Source organism: Artemia franciscana, chromosome 13, assembly GCF_032884065.1.
Source record: "Artemia franciscana chromosome 13, ASM3288406v1, whole genome shotgun sequence".
NCBI classification, from domain to species: Eukaryota; Metazoa; Arthropoda; class Branchiopoda; order Anostraca; family Artemiidae; genus Artemia; species Artemia franciscana.
Window position 1 is genome coordinate 43,770,524 of NC_088875.1, and position 18,547 is coordinate 43,789,070.

At 34.1% G+C, this 18,547-nt stretch overlaps 1 protein-coding gene across 4 annotated transcripts in view; it reads left to right on the forward strand.

Moving 5' to 3' along the window:
* Positions 1 to 18,547, forward strand: part of LOC136034973 (apolipophorins-like) — a 309,320-nt gene that overhangs the window by 19,025 nt on the left and 271,748 nt on the right. For all 4 annotated transcript variants that reach the window (XM_065716535.1, XM_065716534.1, XM_065716532.1 and 1 more), the window contains exons 4-6: positions 7,983 to 8,159; positions 10,427 to 10,567; positions 13,058 to 13,259. In XM_065716535.1, the coding sequence (XP_065572607.1) occupies positions 7,983 to 8,159; positions 10,427 to 10,567; positions 13,058 to 13,259 (520 nt within the window). The remainder of the gene's footprint in view (positions 1 to 7,982; positions 8,160 to 10,426; positions 10,568 to 13,057; positions 13,260 to 18,547) is intronic.

Below are 18,547 nucleotides of genomic sequence, written 5' to 3' on the forward strand. Positions count from 1 at the left end.
GATATAACGTAAGATGGGAATGCACCAAGGCAAAATAAATGAGGCGTAGAATTTCATAAGGGAAAAAATGCTGAAGCCTCCTCATTCCAAAAACTCCTTGGGCAACTTTAACGCGTAATCTATTACAATGTTCTTTATACGATAGATTTTTATTAATAGTTATACCAAGATACTAGAGTAAAGTTACCCTTTGAATTTGAATATGTGTAGCCTGATCACTTATAATTGAAATTACTTTTACTTTTTGTCAAAGTCTACTATAAATGATTAATTTCATTTTGGCGACGATTAATGACAAAAGATTAGCTTTTAGCCAAACAATCAGCTGGGAAATCACGATTTTCAGCATCTCTGTGACATCCTCTTCCGAATGCCCTGTAAGTGTTGATCCAGTATCATCAGTGAAAAGGACATTCAGGCTCTTGGTTTCTGTTGCTGATGGAAGGTCATTTATCTATATTAGGAAGAGTAGTGATCCCAGAATTGAACCCCGAGGAACACCAATATTGGGCAATAAGCAGGGATTCGAAACTGTTTTATTGATAGTTGTTACTTGGGATCAACTGTTAGGTAAGATACAATAAAATCGTGCGCTGGTCCTCGTATCCCGCCATGGCTTAATTTAAACAACAATAATTCGTAACAAATCGTGTCAAATACCTTCTCAAGATCCAAAAAAATACTTGCCGGTACCATTTTTTCATCAAAATATTCGTGAATAAATCGGACCATTGTCAGAATAGCATACTGCGTACTATGTCCCTTTCTAAACCCATACTGATTTTTTGAAAAATAATCAATCGAAATAAAGAAATTATACACTTGATTATAAAAACACCGCTCCATTAATTTAGAAAAACCTGAAAGAATCTGTAATTCGTGCAATTACTCCGGTTGGAGCTTTTATACAGTGGTATAACTTTTACTTTCTTAAATGAATCCGGAAAAGCCCCTGATCTAAATGACATATTTATTAAATGACACATTACTTTATTAATACTCGGTAAAATAATTTTCACAATGCTCCTAGATGATCCATCAGTCCCCAGGGAATTCCCATTCTTTAAAAGCTTACCAATATTGGCAAGCTCTTTCTCTGTTACGGGTATTAAAAACATAGATTTTACAGAAGGCTTTACAAGGTATGTACGATAATCACACTGACCAAGGGCAGGTTATGTTGGAGCTTTTTGGCCAACGATTGTCCAATTGACGCGAAATGCAAATTCATGTAATTAGCTATTTCTAGCTCCCTTTCAATTATATGACCATGAGTGTCCTTTATTTCTGATGGTGTAGAAGTTCTTTGTGATCGATTTAAGCATGTGATTAGCTCCCAAATTTTCGTTGGTGACTTACTTACTTCTCTAAAAGAATCAAAATAAAATTTTGTTTTAGCATTACTTATTATTTTTGAAAGTAGATTTTTGTATTTTTTGAAAGTTGTTTTATTTTCTTCACTTGGGAATGATAACAGTTTTTTATATAGATGGTTTTTTTTGTCTTATTGAGGCCAAAAGGGAGGGCGATATTCACGGTTGAATGGGTTGATTATATTCTTCTTTTCGTGTTTTTACTCTGGGGCGTGACTCATCGAAAGCAGCGTTAAGTTTTTCGAAAAAATGAGCCGTTGTAAGTTTACTTCTTCAGCATCAAATACAAGAGATCAATCGATAATATTCAATTTATTCTTTAAACAGTCCGGATTTTTTTTTTATTGATATTCTGGTGTGATATTTCTGGTACTTTTTTGTCTGAAGCTGATATTTCACATCGGAAATTAACAAAAAATGATCAGCAAAATCCCTTAGAACAACCTGTGAAGACGTGGCTGGAGTCGTTAAAAAAATGTTGTCGAGTAGAGTTGCACTAGTGAGTGAAACCCGGGGACTCAAGACTCAAGACCCAGTACTCAAGAGTCCTGGTTGAATTTCGCTGAGTTAAGGATGCTGGGACTGTTTTCAAAAACAGTTCACTTTGGTTTTATTGATTTTATCCTCTTGTAATTTATTTTTTCTTATATATTTTTGTATTGCTGAGGACGGCCCTTGGACATAGGGCCGAAATATTCATTCTAATTTGTTTCCCACTGTCTTGAGAAATTCCCTATTGTTCTTCTTGTTTTTGGTGTTTGTTTATAGTAGTATCTTAAAACCTTCATTGACATTATGTTTGATCGATGTTCATAATTCACAATGTCATAGTTTTTTTAGTAAACCCACAATCCCCGAATATTTTTCATAAATTATTAGTATTAGTGATGATATTTAACCCTGGAACTCCAAAGAGGTATTCAGAGGAATATTACTATTGAAGTTAGGTGTATTATACCCCTTCATCTTTGACATCGATGATCTCAGCTAATGTTTATTTGAAATGATTGGGATGGAACTCACTGGTATCCAACGTCTTTGGACAATTCTGGTACGTACTCTAGGCAGAATAATGATCACTGCTCGCTACAGAGTGATTTCTGCCAGGAGGTACATTGATGAGTGGTTTTGCGGCACTTACTGACTGGGAAAACTAGCTGTTTGTCCTCTCTTGAGGCTGTTATTTGACAGACAGTGTTCACCTTTAGTATGTCTTCGATGGTTTCTCCAAGTCAAAGTGGTAGACCTTGCGTTTCATAGCGTTGTTGCGCATGTGACTTTACCAGCGTCTCTTAGAAAGTTATCATTAAGTCACGTTGCTGACGAAGCTTTTGTCCCAGGCGGTATGCAATGTGTGCGTAAATGATAAACAAGTTTATGAAAGATATATTCATCTTGCCATACACAAGGTACATAGGTCAACGCCTGGTCTTTCTAACATTAGTACAACCTCGTCAATTACATAAAGAAGTTGAATGCAGATGTAGGTTCACAATAAATTAAAATGAACGCCTTTATTAAACATTAAGTTAACAAATCCAAATATTGATGAATAAAAGTCTTAAAAAAATTTAAAAATTAAATTGAATAATTGTCAGCCTCAGTCATTGAGAAATTAAATTACTGACTGAAAGCAGAAAAAGATGCCCAAGTACTAAAGATGAGTAAAACTTATCCACTCACCTCCTGTATCTCTTAACCTTATGTATCTATTGCTGATGTCTGGTACTATACTTATTGACCGACTAGCTTTCTTATGGTGAAAGACAAAATACAAGAAATCCCGCCTTTTTTCAATAGCCCTCAATAGGTGAAAAAATATAGATTAAATTATACAGGGGTGAAGTTTATCCACCGTTAGTATTTTAGGTCCGAGACTGCTGATATCAAAGAGAATCTTTTGTGTTCCTAACTGTTGCTAATCAGTGATTTACTAACCTAGCAATCACTATTGTTCTTCTACATGTAATTACTCCCGAAAAGCAGTAATAAAGAGCGACACTTGTCCATTGCAAATGATTTCAGGAAATCTGTGTTCTATTTTGCAAAATATTGTTCTTCACATATTAAATATTTTCTGAAAGAAATTGAATTAATTCTTCGTTTTAGCTATTGTTTATTAATTTTGTTGTCGGAAAAAAAAGAAATAGCAAACGCAAAAGTGCTGTTTGTTTCTTATGGAGTTTAATCAGTACGGAAATTGATTCAGATTTCTTTGCTTTTTTATGTCAATGTTACTTCACATTTAATCTCTAAGAATGAGCCGAAATTGCTTTCTTGTGACAAAACTGACACTAAACTTGTAAAAGAAAGAAATGAAAAGTATTTTGAGCAAGTGGGGCAGGTGTTATTTCTGACCTTCAGGTTTTGAATTTTAATTTTATATACTTGGTAGGATCGGTAAATTCAATTGGATTAAATGCTTCTTCTGCTAATACTGTCTGTTACTCCTTAGAAATCGTAATCCTTTGTCTGAGAGGGTGAAGTTTCGAATCCTAGATTACCAATTATTTAGTTTGGGATGGGGGTCAGTGGCGTGACTCTGTAAGCTCAGCCAGAGTCGATCCAGGTCTAAATGGAGTACTTGGATAAATCTGGGGAAGGTAAACAGCAAGGGTGTGCGAAAGCACAGGATGGTTGGCCCCCAACCCCTCATTGCACTTCCTGGCTTATGGGCCAAGAAACGGAGATCAGCACCGCCTGTAGGGGCTGTAAAGTCTAATGCCGTATTCTTGACCTTTTTTTACCTGTTATATTAGAAGCACGCAATATTTAAAATAGATGGCGTCCCCGTTAGCAATTCGTTTGAATTTGAAAACGCTTTATTTTATCAATTGCTGTTAAAAGCAATTGATAAAAGCAATTGTAAAATGATGTAATTTGCTGTAAAAAGTAGTTGTAAAGCCCTTTAGGGATTTCGCTTTTCATGCCTTGGTTGGTCATCTCCACCATGGACTCTCAAGGTATCTGTAGCAGTTTTGTATGTGTTGCAATGATTGTAGGCCTACTGTAATAATCCTGGTAGCCTAATGAATTGCAAAATTGTAATGTAAATCACACATAAAATTAATCTAAATTATGAAGCATAAACGATTGTAGTAACTTTTAGGAATAAATTAAACAGCTGGTAGGCTATAAGCAGCTAACATAGCAGAGAAAACAGTTTGCCACAGAGGTTGGCCTACAGAAAATAATCATTGGAGTGATTTCCACCGTGTTGAAAGTCACATCATCTGTGACAGCCCCTTTTTAATAACTCTTTGGCTAAATTGTTGGTAAAAATTCTAGTTAATTGACTTATTGCTATCTCAGATAGGGTTTAAATTAGGAAAATGAAACTTTGATAAAATTCTAGTTAATTGACTTCTTGCCATTTCAGAAAGGCTTTAGCTTAGGAAAATGAAACTTTCAGTGATGAATCTACAGACTAAGTTATGTCCTGGGATGGTATTTTAACATACCCACCTCTACTCCTTCTCCCTATAGAGGGCCCTGACCTTTGATGACCTTTAAAAACGTGTGTGTTATAAAAGTGAAACCTTGCAAAATAGATCTTCTGCTTATCTGAAGTTCAATAAAGTTGTTTTCAGCTTCATAACTTTGCTCAATTCCATTTTATAAGGTTTTAAAAATATGCAAATACATTTCCTAAATTTTGAAAAAAACAACAACAGCTAAAAATTCTACTCAAATAACAGGAATTGCATTTTAAGAACTAAAGGCTGAGAAAAAGCAACTAGTAACTAAAAATTAAGGTAAAATGTTGTTTTGCCAAAATATAAATAGGTATAGACCTGTCATGTAGGTAAATTTGAGGGCCCTCTAGAGAGAGAAGGAGTAGAGGTGGGTATGTTAAAATACCTTCCTGGGACATACTTTAGCCTTTAGATCCATCCCTGAAAGTTTCATTTTCCTAACCTAAACCCTTTCCAAGATAGCAAGAAATCAATTAACTAGAATTATACCAAATTGTTCAATATTTAATTATTTGACTTCATACAATAGTCAAATTTGATTTTCTTCAAATTTTATAGAGTACATAGAATTTTAATAACCTTTCCTCCCTATCATTTCTATAGATTTATGTAAAAATTGAAGCTTGATAGAAGAGGTACTCCTCTATGTTTTAGATATATGTTTTTTGAAATATGTTTTTTCAAAATAAAAAAAAAAACAGCCAAAATTTAACTGAAAAAACCAAAAGGGAGAGATGGCCTCAACTCTCCACAGGTTTACCACTAAAACCATGGGCAGATCTAGAGCAGAATCTTGGGGGAGGCCCAATTTGACAAGGGCACCAATGAACAAAATGGCCCATAATTTGACATGGTATTCACATGATGGTAAGACAGCAAACCTTATTACTAGGGTGTATAGGAGTGCTGTTATTGATGTTAAAAGTAAAGATCACCATCTAGTAGTGTCTAAGGTTAATTTAAAGCTGAAATTTTGGAATGGTAACTACTTCCCAGAAAGTTGTGATGCTGGTAGACTCCAGGATGAAAATCTGAGAAAAAACTTCCAGGAACAGTTGAATACTAAACTTGAGAGTTTAAAATTTTACAATGTTGAAGGTGGATGGAATAATTTTAGAAAAGCAATTTGTGAAGTTGCTGATAATGTCTTAGGGAAGAGTGCTAAGACTGCAACTAGGAGTATTAGTGAAAAAGCTTTAGGTTTAATAGAGAGTAGAAGGGGTTTGTACAAGAATTATCTGAGTGATAGGTCATATGAAAACAAAAGGAATGTAAAGAAAGTGGAGAAAGCATTAAGATATGAACTAAGGAGATGTAAAGGGGAGGCCATGGATAAAATTGCTGAGGATCTGGAAGATGCAGGTAGATGGCATAATAGTAAAATTTTATACTGGCATGTTAATAAATTGAAAGGGAGTAGACAATCCAGACTAGTCCCAGTTAAAGATAGAAATGGGGCCACAATTAGTGATAAGGAAAAGGATTAAAAAATAATAAGGCTCCAGGTGCTGATAGTGTGATAAATGAGTTTCTTAAATAATGGTGGCTCTGAGGTTAGGAATAAGCTACTGAAGATTATGAACATGATTTTTGAAAAAGGGGAAGTGCCTAATGATTTTAAGAAATCCTTAATTAAACCACTGTATAAGAAAGGTGACAAGAGTGAGTGTCATAATTATCAAAGCATTAGTCTAGTCTCTGTAGGTAGCAAATTACTGAGTAATATGATATTTTTTAGACTGAGAGATGCTTTAGATAAAGTTTTAAGGGAAGAACAGTGCAGTTTTAGAAAAGGTAGAGGATGTGTTGACCAAGTTTTCACTCTTAGGTTAATAATTGGAAAGTCCCTTTGTTGTCAAACACCTTTGGTCCTCAGTTTTATTGATTATGAGCAAGCTTTTCGATTCTGTTGATAGAAGAGCATGAGCAAAGGTCTTATCCTTGTATGATATACCAGAAAAATACATCAAAGTGATTTGTGCTATGTATGAGAATAATACTGCTGCAGTTAAGGTAGGAAATGAGGTTAGAAACTGCTTTTGTATTAAATCAGGAGTTAAGCAGGGTTGTGTTCTATCCCCCTCTATATGAATTTTTTTGATGGACTTTGTCTTAAGGAGCACAGGAAAGGCAATTGGAGATCACGGAATGAAATGGGAAGGAAAAACGCTCCTTGACTTAGATTATGCTGATAATTTAAGCATATTAGATGAAAGTGTGAGCAAAATGAATGAAGTTTTAGAGGTTTTGCAAGCTCAGGGTGCTAGAATAGGCTTGAAATTTAAAGTGAAGGAAACTAAGTCACTAAGGCTAGGAATAAGTGAAAATGAAAAGGTGACGTTGGGTAGTGAAAAGATTGATCAGGTTAGCAGCTTTGCTTACATTGGTAGTATTATTAGTAAAGATGGTGGGAGCAGTGAAGATGTTAAAAGTAGAATAGCCAAGTCTCAGGGTGTTTTTTCACAGTTAAAAAAAGTTTGGAAGAATAGGAAGATAAGTCTGCAAACCAAGATTAGAATATTGAAAGCTACAGTGATGACAGTGGTCAAATATGGCTCTGAAGAATTGGCGCTCCAAAAAGCAGATGAAAATTTACTAGATGTTTTCCAGAGAAATTGCATACAGATTGTTCTGGGTACCTGGCTGAATGACCGTATTTCAAACAGTAGGTTGTATGAAAAATGTGGTTCAATCCTGTTTTCTAGGGCTATAATGAAAGAAAGGTTGAGATGGCTATTCTATGTTCTGCAGATGAAGGATGACAGATTGTCCTTTTTGGCCAACCGTCTGGGGCTACACAAAAAGCAGGTTGTCCTTGTCTGGGTTGGGAGGATGTCATTAATAAAGATTTAAAGGAAATGAGAACTTCCTGAGAGGGTGTAAAGAGGGAGGCCTTGAATAGATTAGATTGGAGGAAGAGCTTGCGTAGCTTTGTTGGCCTCAGGCGGCTTGGTGCTGCAGTGAGCTATTAGTAGTATTAGTAGTCTTTATTCTTAGATTCCCTCCCAATTATGAATCTGGAGACTTCAATTTTTAGGTTCAACAACTTTGTTATGCTCTGTCTATAATAACCTATATTTCTTTCTGTGATATTCACCCACAAACATTTATTACCATGTGTTTCTACTTTTAGGTTGATGCAGGGCCACTAGAAAAACAACCTTTACTATTCTCATTTAGAGATGGAACAATTGAAAAGGTTTGTCCAAATGATGAGGAAGTTACTTGGGCTCTCAACATCAAGAAGGCAGTTCTTTCTCTTTTGCAACATACACCAGACAGTCTCAAATTTGCTGATTCTACTATTGAGGTAGTTTAAAATTTTTTTTTTAAACTTTCCAATTTTTGCATTATTTTGTTATTAATTCACTTTTTTTTCAAATTTTTTTTCTTTTTCCTATACAACTTCAAAATGTTGTGTTTATTTTAGAGAAATTGAGAACAAAAACAAAGAGAAATTTACATTGGTATATATATATATATATATATATATATATATATATATATATATATATATATATATATATATATATGATTTCAGTTTTGTTAAATATCCATGCCTATTAGTCTTAACTTGACCAATCCTAAGCTATTCATGTATACCATGTTTTTATTAGTGATTTTCCTTAAAATAGAAACCATAAAAGATTGGGATGGAGGAGGAGCGTGTGTAACTGTGTTGGCCTCAGATGGTTTGGTGCTGCAGTAAGTTGTTGTTAGCAGTAGTAGTAAGATGTCATCCTCATTCAAATAAGTATATACTGTACTATCAGTAAAAGGATATATTTTTTTCGATTTTTGTTTCTTTTGTTATTGGAATAGTATAATTTTATTAAGAATTTTTTTTCTTTTCAATCTCTACAACATCAGTGTATTCTTGTCAAATCAAGATGCTAATATAAGAAACCCAAATATGATGTATATCTGTTTATCATCCGTGTTTTATTGAATTTTCTTATTGACTTTGTATTTTTCTGCTTTTTTTCTGAATTTGTTTCACTAGTATTCACTGTGATATTTTACTCTCGTTTGGGTCCCTTACTTATTGTTTTAAAATACCCAAGACTTCTCCGAGTATGAGTGTTTTGACTAAAGACACAGAAATGTCTTAATAATAATTAAGCTTAATCCTAATGAAGATAATAATAATTAAGATTAACCTCAGAAGGGATTTAAAAAACAAAATATAACTACAACATCGTGTACCCTACTACCCCCAACTCAACACTCAGCTTCTTCCTTAATACACACCCATCAAAATAAAAGACTGATTTTAATGACTTAATATCATTTTATACTCTCAGTTATGTACCCTATAAAATTAATAATTAAAATCATATTTAGAAAACAATATATTTTTCAACAGCCTTTTAAATTCGCTTAAATCACTACTTTTAATATTCTCATTTAATAAATGAGATTAAGTTTCTTCTTGTCTCTTTGTTTTCAATGACCAGATTATTTTAAAAGTTATGTTTTATTAGGAGAAAGCAGTTTGGAAAATGGGACAGTAGTTAATTTGGTTAAAATCTAATTTAATGAAAACACCACTTGTAGACTAAATGTCTCAAATACTTCCCTTTCGGGAAAGGCAAAGTGTTGACTTTACCTTTTTCTTCTGTTTTTTTTTTTCTGATTTGTTTCACTTATGTTCACTGCAATATTTTGCTCTCATCAGGGTCCCTTGCTCTTTGTTTTGAACTACCTAAGACTTCTTCAAATATGAGTGTTTTGACTAAAGACACAGAAATGTTTAAAGAATAAATAAGCTTAATCTCAATGTATACAATAATAATTAAGACTAACCTCTGAAGGAATAAAAACAAAAAAATAACTACAACATCATGTACCCTACTACCCTTAACTCAAACACTCAAATTCTACCTTAACATACATCAATCAAAATAAAACACTAATTTTAAGGATTTAATGTTCTATCAGTTTATTACTGTTTTATTTTACCCTGTAAAATTAATCATTAAGATCATATTTAGAAAACAATCTATTTCTTAACAACCTTTTAAATTGCTTTAATCATTACTTTTGATATTATAATTTAATAAGTCAGAATTCACATGTAAATGGTGAATTCATAAATAATCAGATTACTGACAAAAATTTTGATGTGAGTAATTTCAAAGGCTATTGAGAAATGGACCGTTCTCTTAATATGATTTAGGTGATTAAGCTGGTTTCATGTTTTTCATGTTTTTTTTTTTTAACCCCCTCTAAGGTATAAGTATTTTTTATTGAATTTTGTGGATTTATTTTACTATCCCTTCTCCATATTATGCCCTTGCATTTTTAGGGGATATGGTTGTGTTAAGATCTCGTAAATAGTTTTTGTTCAGTAAATGAAATGATAAACATCATACAACACCGTTTCCATTGACATAAAGTGTCTTATTGGTGCTGAAAAAGAATGTAAATGTTTGTTGGATGCTCAAACTTATTGTATTCAGTCTTGGAGGAGGCCAAATGAGTTCTTGGCTTGTCCTGATGCGTCGTAAAGCGTAATATTTTTTTGATTGGGCTGAATTACTCATAACGCTTCTTTACACCTCTTTTAAATTTTAGACTGATGTTGCTGGTCGCTGTCCAACCAATTATACCATTATTGAAAAAGGAGCTATTCTTAAGAAACGGGACTTGACTCTATGCAGTGGGCGCCTTGGAAGATTTTCAGCAGTACCTACTGTATCTTATTCTGCCTCTGCGGTAAGTTTTGTTTAGTTACAATGCTAACCAACACTTAGCCAGTTTGGCTAGCTGGCTGACTACGGTTTTCATAGCTTTTCATTTGGCTCATTATATCTATATGAATGTAAGCATAAATCTAGGTAAAAATAATTAGCATCAAAGTGAAGATGAGATTGCATTTTGATTACCTGAAAAATCTTCAAGTAATCTGCTTTTGGTTTTATTTAACTAGTGCCAGCACGTGCTTACCAAAAATCAAGTTTATATGTTCTTCGGATTTGTACCCTCTTAGGATAAAATAAAACCTTTATTATTTTTTTTTATTTCTATCATGGACGCAAGTTGGCCAAATTTACATTTCGAAGTCAACAAGAAGAGATAAGAAGAAAAATTTCGAAAAAACAACAACAAAAACGGCAAGTAAAAAGAGGGTATTCAATTAAGTAAATTAAAAAGAGGGCATCAAAATATAAAATGGTTTAAAAATAAAAATATATGTGGTGGCTAAAGAATGCATTAACACATAACAAAATCAAAGGAATAATCATTCGTGGAATGTTAAGCGCCATGCAATAAGAATTCAAAAATAAGAAAGAGAGAGAAATTCATAACATGTCAAAAATATTAAAAACTAATGAAAGTAGAAAAATTTAGAAAGTCGATAAAAAAGCAAATAGGGAGAAAAATGAACGAACTGTACACGTAGTAAAAAGAGAGAAACTCTTGGGTTGTTTTATTAATTTGATTCTTAAATTTGGCAATTGGCAATTGGGGGGGGGGATGGCAATTGGTGAAACCAGTGCTACCTGTAGAAAGCAGACCTCTGCCATGCGATTGAGCATCAAATGGATGAAAACAAAAAAATATGTAATGACAAAGACAACGTAATGACAATGACAAAGAAATTATCTTCCATGCCGCTCAGACTTTTAAGTCGTCATTGTCGCTCAGGGGTACATGCTTTCACTTACTGTATTATGTTATTGCCTTTGACATTATAATTACACAATGGGCTTGAACAAACTTAACACACATTGTACAATGCTCACAAGACCGAAAATTGAGCTGTTTAATTACGTAATTCTGAATGAAGTAAAAATAAGAAGATTTTTTGATAATTGCTATTCTAATAGATCATAATTCTAAAATTTGGAATTCCAGTTGATCCCAGTAGGGTATAAAATATATTCTTAAAGATTGACAGGGCATTTATAATGAAAATAAAGTTGGTTTTGTAATCAATTAACAACCCTGATTTGATGTTTTTATTCAGTGATTTCACTAAGCTTTTAAATAACAAAAAAGAAGAACGGGAAATCCTTGTGTTAAGTCAAGTCATGGAGGTTGGATCGATTATGAAACATCTAGTTTTGAAATTGAAGACGCACTAAAGGATTTTGAGCTAAACAATAATTAGGCAGGAATAATTTCAATATTTTTTTAATAATTTATGCTGGCATTCCTATATTCTTAATTTAATATTCTTACATATGTTGTGTTACACTTTTTAAAACATGTGGTTAGATATTAGTCATTTTTCTGTAACACTCCTGTATTTGGGGAAATGCCAGAAGTATTCATAATTTCCTTGGTAACTTTATATCTCGAGATTTTTCTGGCTTGGAATCAAACCTTGTCTTCTCTTTCGTTTTGAGATCTATAGACGTCTGTATTTTTTATAGGGAATAAAAATACATATTGAATATGAACTGTTTTTTATTTAAGTATTGTTCAAATTGCGGCTTGAGCCTTAATGATATACATAGCTTATATTACACACGTCACATAGTTGCAGCTTATAGTTTATATAATGTATATTACATAATCCTTCACATTACGAGATAAATTAATTCCTGAGATGTATAATTTACATTTAAGGAGTCAGAAGGATAAACGCTTTTAGCAAAAGTAGGAAAAAGTCGCAAATACTGGGAACCACAAGGAATCTCCTAACTACCCAGAGGGTAGCTACCCCTCCTAAATCTGAACTTTAAAGTAGCTCTAGGCACTAGTAGATGGTTATCTTTACTTTTAACATTAATTATAACACTCCTATAGACCCTAGTGTCCTTTATCAATTTTAAACCTTTGATTTACCACAAAATGATACACAAAGTTGGCCGTCATACCATCCTGTGAGTACCATGTTAACCTATGAGACATTCTATGACTAAATAATATATTGTCCGTAGCTAGAATATGAATCTGTAAATAAATAGGAGTCTATTATTTTTTTAGCAAAAAAGAAAAAAAGGTAATTTAATTTAGCTATAAATTCTGAAAGATCTTGTCAAGTTTTATAACATAATCCCTGAATCTCAGAAATATTTATCCACAGTTGTAGAAGGAAAAGGGGAAAGTAATGGATTGATTTTTAGTATGATGATACAGAAATTTAAATACCTAATTTTTCTAAAATTTTCTTTGAAACATGTTTTAACTAAACTAGTTCCTTCATGACCGTTCATTTGTGCACTTTTATTTCTTAATCAATAAAAACCATTATAGCAAACCCAGACAGTTCCTATCTTCCGAGCCAATTCTGAGTGCCGTATGCTGGTTAACAAAGGTGTCGTTGAATCTTCACAATGTATAGAAACTCATCTACTCAGACCATTGTCGTCAGTAGCTGGCGGAGGAGCACAGACAAAAGCTGTTGCCTCCATTTCACTCCAAAGTACGAAAAAAGCAAGCTCATTCAAGGCAGAAAGTAAGAATCTATTTATATTTTATTAAATGGGAGGTTTTGTATTCAAATCTATTGATTTCATAACTTAAATGACCGAAAAAAGCTGATATAGAAACTGCGATACCAGTTTTGGTTAGATGTGCAGGGGTACGGGTCTTTGCACATGTACCCACTCAGAAATTCTAGAATAAAAAAAATCTGCATAATTTTCTATTTTCTTCAAAATTAATTTTTTAGCTTAGCCTCATCGAAAAGTATTTGGCTTAAAGGAAACGAACAATTTGGGGCAAGAGGTTAGAAATGGTCTTAAGAAGAAAGGTATTTTTTTTGTCTTAATTTCAGCACAATTTTTTCGCTTCTCTTCGACTAATGAATTAATTCTTAAGATTTGAGTTAGAATTATAATACAATGTTGCAGTAATTTAAGTGATTATTTTATTACTTGAATAATTTTAATTTTTGAAAGTGATTAAGAACAAATCTATTCTTGAAAATGGAGTAAAATATTAATTAATAGGCTCTAGTTGTTTAACTGATTTTTCTTCTAAGATGTCTTTGTAGCTTCTGTACACAGCAGTCATTTATATGTGTAAAAAAAGAGAGAGAAAATACGAAGAAAAAATTGGATGGATAGAAATCACTTCGAAGTTGACTTAGATAACCAACACGATCCATGCTCTTAAAATTAAATGTAGTCTACTTGTATTGGATGTCCCAACACGCCCATAATTGGCCCAACAGGCCAGTTGCGTTTGTGCTGTTGAGAGGAACAATTAATGTTTTGTTTATATTTTACTTCACTGTTTTTTCACGAATTAGCAATTGTGTATTATGGTTTGATTGTTTCTTTGAATTCTCTTTTAATTTTATATTCTTTTTTCTTACTTTTCATGGCTTAAATTCTTTCTTTCTTTCAACGCTGATACCATGTTGTATAGAAGCAAAATGTTCATTTGATTGTTATCTTTTTCTTCCTACATCCGTTGTTTTCATGATTTACTTCTTTGGCTTTTACGCGCGTAATTTAGCCAATATTTGCTGAAATATAAGTAAGTTTATCTTAGGCAGCCCAACAGCCCTTCCCTAGTAAAGAGCGATGTGGGCACAATGTTAGTTTTTTTTTGGTTTTAGACCAGGGCACTTCATATTGAATGGTTTGTCATAGAAACTTTGAAACGGGCTCATTGATTTGGAAATTAAAGATGTTAGTTCCCTTTTTAATAGTTGAAAGTGATTGGAGGACATCCAACCCCCTCCCACGCCCACCAATTCCCAAACACATTCAATCAAATTTTAAGATGGACTTTTTGTTCAGCGTAAGTAAAAGATTTGGAAATTATGTCTTTGAGGACTACACCCCCCCCCCCCTACAGCCCTCGTGGCTAGGGTTGTAAGTTATGCCCTGTGTGCAAATAAGGCTTATATAGAAAGTACTGTCGTAGAAACTTCAAAAAGGCCTCATTTAATCAAAACTGAGAGGACTAGTGCCCTTTCTAATAGTCAAAAGTGATCGGAGGGCAAGTACCCTCCCCCCCCTACGCCCATCATTTCCCCAAACGCTTCCGATCAAATTCTGGTATAACCATTTTTTCAACATAGTTAAAAGGTCAGGAAAGTACATCTTCGGAAATGACCCCCCCCCACAGCCCTCAGGGCAAGGGTTGTAAGTTATGGCCCGGGGACATATAATTTTATTTTCATAGAAAGTAGTGTCGTAGAAACTTCAGAAAGGGCTCATTCAATTGGAAATTGAGAGGTTTAGTGCGCTTTTTAATAGTAGAAAGTGAGAGGGGGCAAATGTCCCCTCCCACGCCCATCGTTTCCCCAAATATTTCCGATCAAAATTTTGAGATACATTCAATCAGATTCATGCCATTTCATTCAATGTAGTTCAAAGGTCCAGAAATTATGTCTTTGAGGATGACAACCCCACACAGCCCCAAGGGCAAGGGTTGTAAGTCATGCCCTGGGGGCATATAAGGTTTTTATAGAAAGCATGATCATATAAACTTTGAAGGGGGCTCATTGGAATGGTAATCAGAAGCTCTAGTCCTCCTTTTTTAAGTCAAAGTGAACGGAGGGCAGCTACTCCCCTCCCCACACACGTCGTACTGTCCCGAAATGCATCTGATGTCGTACTGTCCCGAAATGCATCTGATAGAGTTGTTGAGATAGCCATTTTATTTAACATAATCCAAATGTCGTATAACAAGGCTTTTGGGGTTGATACAAATCCCAAGAGCCTGGGGGAAAGGGTTGTAAGTTATGCCCTGTGGGATTTAAGGTTCTTATGGAAGGGATGGCTGAATAAACTTTGGAGGAGGATCGCTTGGTTGGAAACTGAAAGTTCTAGCTCCCTTTAAAAGGCAAAAGTGATGAAGTACAGCTACCCCCCTCCCCCTCCCGACCACACATCTTTTCACCAAACAAATCTGATTGAAATTGTGAGATAGCGATTTTGTTCAAAATAGTCTAAAGAACATATAACAGTGCCTTTAGGGTTGACACAATCCCCCAGTGCCCTGGATAAAGTCATACCCTTGGGGTATATAAGTTTTTTTTTAAACGGATGGTCGTATAAACTTCAGATAGGGTTCATTTGATTTGAAATCGGAAGTTGTAGTGTCCTTTTTAAGAGTCAAAAGGGATTTGAAAGTAACAAGCCCCCGCAACGCTTATCATTTCCCCATAGACGTCAAATAAAAATTTGGAGATAGCAATTTTGTTCATTGTAGTTGAAGGGTCCGGAAATGATATCTTGGAGCAAAAAAAAACCGCTCCCACAGCTCTCAGGACAGGGTTTGTAAGTTATGCCCTGGGAGCATTTAAGGCTTTTATAGAAAGGGTGGTCGTATATACTCTGGAGGGGACTCATTAAATTGGAAATCAGAATTTCTATTAAGAGTCAAAGTTATATGAGAGCTGACCTTGTCGTGTTTTCCAGAAATATATCCAATAGAAATTTTGAGGCGGTGTTTTTATTCAAAATAGTCGAGATCATAAAACAAGGCTTTTGGGGTTGATACAAACCAACAGAGCCTGGTGGTGAGGGTTTTAAGCTTTGGTGCGGGGGCATTTAAAGCTTTTATGGAAGGGATGGTTATTTAACTTTAGAACATGATCATTTGGTCGAAAATTGGAATCTCTAGTTCCTTTATAAGAGTCAAAAGTGATTGGAGGCATTAGCCCAGGGAGGGATCCAGGATTTTTTTTAGCGGGAGGTGCAAAATATTTCACTCCGATAGACTTGCGAATAAAGAAATACCAGCAATATAAAGGGAACTTCAACGCTTATGCGCCGTAAGTAGGTTGTGGGAATGGTCACAAATTGAATAAAAAATCAGCTGAGAGTTAAAGTTCTAATAAATCTGTTGAAATTAAATGATATAAAAATATTGATACAAAAAATAGTAAGTTATAGAAACCACCCCGCCATAAAAAAATGAAAAGATGTTCTCACTCTACGAAAAATATGATATTTAATATGGCAACATGATATTATCCCCAAATCCACAACTACGTTAGAAGGGCACGCACCCCCCACGCCCCAACCTGGATCCGTCATTGCATTTGCCCCCCTTCCCCGCCAACCCCACTTTTCGCCAAACGCAACTGATTGAAATTATAAGATAACAGTTTTGTTCATAATCGTCCAAAGAACATATAATAATGCCCCTAGTGTTTACACAACCCTCAGTGCCTTGGGGATGGGGTTGTAAGCTATGCCATGAGGGGATATAAGGTTTTATGGAATGGGTGGTCGTATAAACTTCAGATAAGGCTCATTTGATTTGAAATTGGAAATTATTCATCCGTTTTAAGAGTCAAAGTGATTTGAGAGAAACAAGCCCCCCCCCCTCCACGATCATCATTTACCTTAATATATCCAATCAAAATTTGTAAACAGCAATTTTGTTCATCGTAGTTGAACGGCCCAGAAATTATGTATTTTAGGAAGACATCCCGCCCCCCTACCTACAGCTCTCATGGTAACGGTTGTAATTTATGGCCTGGGGACATATAAAGTTCTTATAGTAAGGGAGATCGTATATGATTTGGAGCGGACTATCAATAGTTAAATGAAACTCAAAACGAACAGAAATTACAAAAAATAGCCGAGTCAAACTCAAAATAAGCGAAAATTAACATGAGTAGGGCTGATAACCCACATTTTTTCTGCAAGACTACAACATAACTTGGGCTTTACTAAAAACAAAAAAAAACAACAAATAACCGTGGATTGCCAGTTTAATAGACATATACTGATATTTATTCCTTAAAGTTTCGATAGTTTTTTTTTATTTATGAAAGTAAAAACAAGTGAAAACATTTAAAATATATTTTGTTTTCAGTAAAGCGCAAGTTATGTTCTAGTCCTGAGAAGGCAGGGGAGGGGGCTATCAGCCCTACTGGTGTTGATTTTTGCTCGTTTTGTGTTTTACTTAGCTATTTATTGTAATTTCTGTTTCTTTGAGTTTAATTTACATATTGATTGTGATTTGTTTTAGTTTTTACGTTTGGGAGATTATTTGACTCTATTTTTGTTCATTTTTGGCTTAGTGGATCTATTTACTTTTCTTTGAAAAACTTGTTTTGTGGAAACAGTTTTTTAAATTAATTTAAGTAACATATTAAAGTTTATTTTTCGTAGAATATACTCTGTCCATGTTTGTAACCGTCGAAATGAATTCAAAAAAGAAGAAGAAAGTAAACAAAAAACGATTAATTAGAAAAAGTAAAAACCAAACAACCACTAAAGTACGTGGGAATTTGAACCAAGAATAATTTTGGCTCCATCCAGCCACCAGTCCCTACTAGAAATCTAAATTACCATATTTTTTGGATCTCGATGAAGAATCTTTGCTTTTTGACTCCTCTTTACCTGATCTAATAATTACCAATAATCTTTACCAATGTAATAATTTAGGCTCCATCCAGCCACCAGTTTTTATTAGAAAAATAAATTACCCTATTTTTCAGATTTCGATGAAGAATCTTTGCTTTTCGACTCCTCTTTACCTGATCTAATAATTACCAATAATTACCGATAATCTTTACCAGCATAATATTTTGGCTCCATCGAGCCACCAGTCCCTTTTACAAAACTAAATTACTCTATTTTTCAGATTTCGATGAAGAATCTTTGCTTTTTGACTCCTCTTTACCTGATCTAATAATTACCAATAATCTTTACGAATATAATAATTTTGGATCCATCCAGCCACCAATCCCTATTAGGAAACTAAATTACCCTATTTTTCAGAGCTCGATGAAGAATCTTTGCTTCTCGACTCCTCTTTACCTGATCT